The sequence below is a fragment of the Pseudorca crassidens genome, chromosome 4, assembly GCF_039906515.1.
Source record: "Pseudorca crassidens isolate mPseCra1 chromosome 4, mPseCra1.hap1, whole genome shotgun sequence".
Lineage (NCBI taxonomy): Eukaryota > Metazoa > Chordata > Mammalia > Artiodactyla > Delphinidae > Pseudorca > Pseudorca crassidens.
Window position 1 is genome coordinate 114,755 of NC_090299.1, and position 6,000 is coordinate 120,754.

The following is a 6,000-nucleotide window of genomic DNA, read 5'->3' on the forward strand; positions in this document are numbered from 1 at the left end:
GGGTCAGGAGCTCCTGGGAGGGGCCTTCGCTGGGCTGGGACAGACATTTGTGCCGTCAGACCCGTAAACATCATGAGTGTCTCAGAAAAGGCCCCCAGCGTCAATAAAGACTGAGAGTGGAGAGGGACTGAACCTCGTGAGACCCTTCCCTGGGATTCAAAACCCCACCCTCCCTGCGTGGGGCAAGCTGTCCTGTTACTGGCCCAGATCTTGCATCTGACACCTGAGCCGTACGCCAGGCAGCCAGCCCGCCCTCCCTCTGCCACCTAACAGTGGCGTCCACCCTCGAGCGAGCCGTGTGGCAACACCGCCCTCAGCTCCCCCGTGCCACGTGCAGCCCCCAGACTGGGTCCCTGAGGAGGGAGGTCAGTGTGTCTGTCTGAAGTAAATAGATCTGGGGAAGTTTGGAATTTTCCATAGTTCATCATCAGACTTACATTTGTATAGTCTCTCGAAGGTAAAAGACATTCCACTTGCTCCTCCTGCCTGGGTGTGAGGCGGGCAGGTGGAGGGACAGCATCTAAGGTCAGCCCCGGAACCAGGAGTGAACGGGCAGCTGGGGCGCCTGTGTGTCCAGGTCACCGTGACCGGCTCTCACAGTTGCTAGTGGCCATGGTATGAGACCAGCCGGCTCAGCCTGTTTCTCCCCATGTCCAGGGAAACTCCAACAACATCGCCACCGTGGACATCTCAGCAGGCTTCGTGGGCCTGGACGCCTATGTGGAGATCCCAGCCATGCTCCTGACGACGTTTGCGACATACACGGGGCCTGTGCTGTGGGCCAGCCACCTGGTAAACTTCCTGACCTCAGAAGCCAACAGGTGAGGCTCCTTCGTCTTTAATCTGATGGCAGATCAACTCATGTTCCAGAGACAGGGTGCCTGAACCCCAAGGGCTCAAAGGTCTCGATTTTCATCCGTTTCCTTGACCTTGAACAGTCCACAGTGCGTGGCAGGGCTGGTCTGTGTGGGGGCGGCTCAGACACCCCTGCTGGCTTTCTCCAGCTCATACCAAGGTGTGTCTCCAGAGGGACAAGAAGGAAGGTCTCTTTTCATTTTCTCTGCTTGCTGGTGACCTGGTTGGAGCACGGGGCAGGGGGGGATGGCGGGGGGGATGGCAGAGGGGATGGCGGTGGGGAGGGGGGGTTCCCTTTGGAACAAGAGAACAGGAGATGCTGCTTCTCACTTCCAGGATCCCTGCTGGAGGGAGACAGGAGCCTGGACAGTCCTGAGGGGCTGGCCATGAGGGTGCGACTCTGTGTTGCCCTGTCCTGCCCCCATGAAGTCCAACGGTCACCAGCCCCAAAGGCTCCTTTCCCAGCAGACTGACGGGGCAGCCCACTGCTCTGTCCTGCCCAGCACATCCATCCGTCCACCCCTCCCCTGCCTGTTTACTCCACAGCATTCCCCTCCCCTCGCATGCAGTGCTTCCTTCCTTGTTTATACCCGCTCCCCTCAGAAAGGGGGCTTCGTGAGGAAGGGGCCTCCAGCTTCTACCCACACAGTGACCTCGGTGCCTGGGCCCACCTGGCAGAGTGCAGCCCAGGTGGTGTGTGGCTGCCTGATTCTGCGCTTCCCACACGGGCCCTGGCTCCCCGGTCTGTAAATCGGGCGATGGTGTCGCCGCCATGGGTTGTAGGCCCATGTGAGGTGCCGCGGGGTGTGAGGCTCCCTTAGTGCCTCTGAACTCCTAACACGCTCCCCTCCGCACCCCGGGGGGTCAGGCGGGTCAGGGAGGCCCCAGGAGGACACTTTGCAGCTGAGGGGAGGGCGAGCTTTCTGCCCCCGCCCCCCTCGGGGCCCGCACCTCCCCGCCCGAGTTAACAGCACAGGCCTCACTGCGGTGACGTCTGACCCCACACTGAACCCGCCCCCGCTTCCTCGGCCCCCTTCACGGGTTCTTCTCAGTCCCACGTGTCACCCCCAGACCAGCTCCTGAGACACAGGCCTCCGGGACCCTCTGCCTCTGCACCAAGCTCACGTCCACATCGGTGGACGGGGCGAAGGTGAGCGTCAGATTTTGGAGCAAGAAAGCAAGGGACGGCTCCCCCTGAGGAGGGTGGGCTTCTGCTCTGAGGCCGCGGCTCCCGGTGGGCTCCACCTGCTCTCCAAAGTGCCATGGCTGAGCCTTGGCTTCCCCAGCGAGAGGCTCTCTTTCCCCAGCTGCAGGCTTCCTGAGGACGAGGAGTGCCTGCGTGTGGCCTCTGGGGTGTCTGTGGGCAGACTCCCCTCTGATCAGCCGCTGCCTATCTGGTCTCCCGCGAGCCGAGCGCCTCTGGCGGGAGCGGACGGACGGGGGGTCGCTGTGGGGGAGCCCAGGACGCCCTTCCAGGCTTTCGTGCTGGACGTGAGCCCACGTCAGCGCAGGATCGCTGCCGAGCTGGGGGTTCTTTCATTAGCGGATTCCTAGATGCCCCGGGGGGTGGGTTTGGTGGGGTCGAGAGGCCCAAACTGACCGACAGGTGTCTTTGCATGTCGGGGACCAAGGGGCCGTGAGCCGGTGAGGTGCGCTCACTGCTGCCCCAGAGGGCTGCCTGCCCTGGAGCACGGCTCTCTGCGTGTACCGCGTCTGCAGACCCCAGGTCTGCTGGGCAGGGGGACCCAGGCGGGTGAGGGCCAGACGGTGAGAGCCTGGGCTTCTGTGAAGAGCAGCTTCCTGGTGCTAAATTCACAGCTTGATTTTCCTGGCGCTTCTCATCTATTGCACTTGTACTGGGGAGAAAAAAGACAGATGAAAGCATTTCTTTAAAGTGAGTTGAAGCATTTTAATCAGTTGGAGAGTGTTATATGACGTTTTCCCTAATTAAGGAATGTTTCTCCTTTATTTTAGAAAAGGTTTTTCTTCATTTTCACTCAAGTTTCACTCATTGTTTCTACTTTTTCTAGTAAAATAAGAAAACTATAACCAGATTAAAGTGGTAGAAAAAGAAAACATATTTCTAATGGCTTAAAATTTGGGCACTGGGTGGCCCGTGCCCCTCTGCTTTGGGAGCTGGCCTCCGGTCTGGAGCTCAGCAGCAGGGACAGCCGAGTGGTCCAAGCTGCAGGTCCTTCGTTCATCCCCTAGGTCGCAAATTGTCATTTGTTCAGGTTACGGGAACTGTCACCCCACTGGCTGTCGCTCTGGAAGGGACCTCAGTCAGTGTCTTCCGAGTGTGTGAAATCGAAACACAAGGAAGTGAGTGTCCTGAGCTCCCCTCCCTCACTGTCTGGTCAAGAGGGGAGTGGGGTCAGCAGGCTCCCAGCTGAGCACAGACGCCCTGATGCCCCAGGAGAGGGCAGCAGAGCCCGCGCTGAGGCCCGTCATCCACTAGGCCTTTCCCTAGGGTGCCCTTTGCTGGGTGTTGGGGGAAAGGCCCTGGGGAGAGAGGAGGCAATGCTTCGGGGCCCAGCTCTCCAGGGATCCCCTGCGGGATGGACTGGATCCCAAGTGGGACCCAAGGCGTGGGCATGAGGAGTCACTCCAGGAGCGCGTGGTCTGGTGGGGCAGCGGCGAAATGAGCCAGTCACAGCACTGCTGTGAGGGGTCAGGACGGCATCCCAGAAGAGGGCCTGCAGGTGGGCGTCGAGGCTGCGTGATGCGTCAAGAAGGAAGCAGAGCGTGCTGCCTACTGAGGGTGACGGGCAGCTGGAGAGCCCAGCAGGAAGGACGGGCACTGAAGCCCCAGTGGGGAGCCAGCTAGGGCCAGGCAAGGACACCTGCACGCGTGGCGGAGCCCCTGCGCCAGGAGGGGTTAGCAGCAGCGATGCATGTCGCGGAGACTCCGTGCGGGGTGTGAGGAGAGGCGCCAGGACCGGAATCTGGAAAGCCTGGCCCCCGAGGATCTGTGGGTTGACGAGGAGTGAAAGGTGCCTGGGTGGTGGAATTTGTCATCCCGAAATGGTCGCAGTCCCCGGAAGGTGCCTTGAAGAACAGGCTAGATTTATGTAATGTGTGGGGATGGCTTGGAAACAAAGGCAGTGCGTGCATGTGCCTTGAGGGGGACTGTTCTTATTTCAGGAGTGAGCCAACGTCCCCAGACCAGACCAGACACCCCCTGGACACCACACGTATCTCATCCTTGTGTGATTTTCTTTTCATTGTTTATATGTTATAACGTGTATAATTTTAAAATAAATAACTGTAGAATTTGGGGGTGCATTTTTCAAAACTATTTTGCAGATTGTGGTGGCCCTAAGTGACTGGAGGTGCCCGTCTGCAGCTGTCCTCTCCTCGGGCGCCACAGTGCCCACCAGACTAAGTCCCAGGAACAGGAATTACTGTAGTCAAAGTACAAATATCGATTATGTGTGTGTGTTCACGCCTCACATGAGCCAGAAGTGGCGTGTACTAACGCACGTTTCCCTTTTTATTAACAGCGGTTCGGCGCTGAGTCATGCCTGCTTCTGCTACGCACTGATTTGTTCTATTCCAGTTTCTGCATATATCATTTTTGTGACATCCCTGCGTTATCACTTATTTATATGGAGTGTGTTTTCTCCAAAACTTCTCTATGAGGGAATGCATCTACTCATCACAGCTGCTGTCTGTGTATTCTTCACAGCCATGGACCAAACCAACACAAAGTCTTAGACTAAGTTATTAAAAAGAATATATTTTTTAAACTTTACTGTTTACTTCATGGATTTGTATAATGAAAGAAATCTGTTTAAATGCAAGATCATTCTTACAAAAACAAGGTGTGAATTCTATAATGTTGATAATAGTTTCCATTTCTTTGACTACCGTACTTGAATTTAGGTTAAATAGTAAGTGGTTTAAAAAGGTCATTTTGAAATACTTAGTTTGGATACGAATTGTATTCCCCTGTTGACAATCACTCCAGAAACTTCTGAACTTTTAATTTCCTCTGGGTAAGTTACCCAAATATATCTGTTTAAACTGAAGAATAAAAAGTTTCCAGGTTTGTCACAGTGCACGGGAGCCTCGGAGGGCCTGGGGGCTCTGTGGGACAGGGCTCATCTGCTGCCGGGGTCCCCTCGCAGAGCTCAGGAACTACCGGGGTCCCCAGCTGCTTGGGTTTATGTGGGCTACGTCTGTCAGCATTTATGGCATTTAAAATTAAAACTAAGGCATTCAAAAATACGTATTCATTTGAAAATCAGGTTATAAACCCATTGTGTGTTAATATAACATTTTAAAGAAAAATATTTTTTCCAAAACAAAAACACTGAGCGAGGAGAGTGGCATTGCTTTACATTTTTGTAAATCTAATGTCTGACTTAATTGAAGGTGGTTGCATTCTGCATTGTCTGTTGTGGTGTGTGTGTGTGGTTGCAGCAGTCGCACAGATATGTCATTGGAAAAGGGAAGAGTACTTTAATATCCTTTTCTGATCATCATGGATGTTCTTTCTTGATACTGCACTAAAATTGGACCTGTGGTAGTTTCTTAAAGGTTAGTTGGAGAAAGAAGAGATGAGCGTGTGTAAAACAGGTGAAGACCTACTCAGGTCTCACCTGAGTGAACAGACTGGCACCCATGTCCGCTGCCAGGTTTGACAAGGACTGTGGCCATGTTAGGTACTGTTGTTGGGGAAAGCTGGGTGAATTGTACGTGGGCCTCTCGGTAATATTTTTATAACTTGTGAGATTTAAACTTTTCAAAATAAAAGTTATTTTAAAAAAGAACAGATCAGTTGCATTGTGGAATCTGCAACCATATCACTGAACTTTCATGCTCTGCTTCATTAAAATCCATTGATCTGTCTTGCTCCCTGAATGGATCTTTTCCATGAGGGATCGGTCCGCTTCTGCCAGCATGTCCTAAGGGACCTGGTGCCCCTGTGCTGAGCTACGGCAGGGAGGTGCACCGTGACCACAGGCATAGCGGTTTGACCCACTGTTGTTCTTAATGTGCTTGGTGCCCATCACAGGCAGCCTGTAGAGTTTATTCGAAAGAATGAACCTCTGATCGTTCTTGCTGAGGTACTAGGAATTAGAGCCTGATTTCAGCCCCTGAACAAGTATTTGCTTCCTGGGTGCCAGCACATCCTGAGCT

General features: G+C 54.1%; 1 protein-coding gene across 5 annotated transcripts in view; it reads left to right on the forward strand.

Annotated features, from left to right (window-relative positions):
* The window catches only part of PIGG (phosphatidylinositol glycan anchor biosynthesis class G (EMM blood group)), a 40,617-nt gene extending 34,987 nt beyond the window's left edge, over positions 1–5,630 (forward strand). For all 5 annotated transcript variants that reach the window (XM_067734763.1, XM_067734762.1, XM_067734765.1 and 2 more), the window contains 2 exons: positions 658–821; positions 4,359–5,630. In XM_067734763.1, the coding sequence (XP_067590864.1) occupies positions 658–821; positions 4,359–4,572 (378 nt within the window). In that variant the 3' untranslated portion in view covers positions 4,573–5,630. The remainder of the gene's footprint in view (positions 1–657; positions 822–4,358) is intronic.
* Positions 5,631–6,000: the final 370 nt, after the last annotated feature.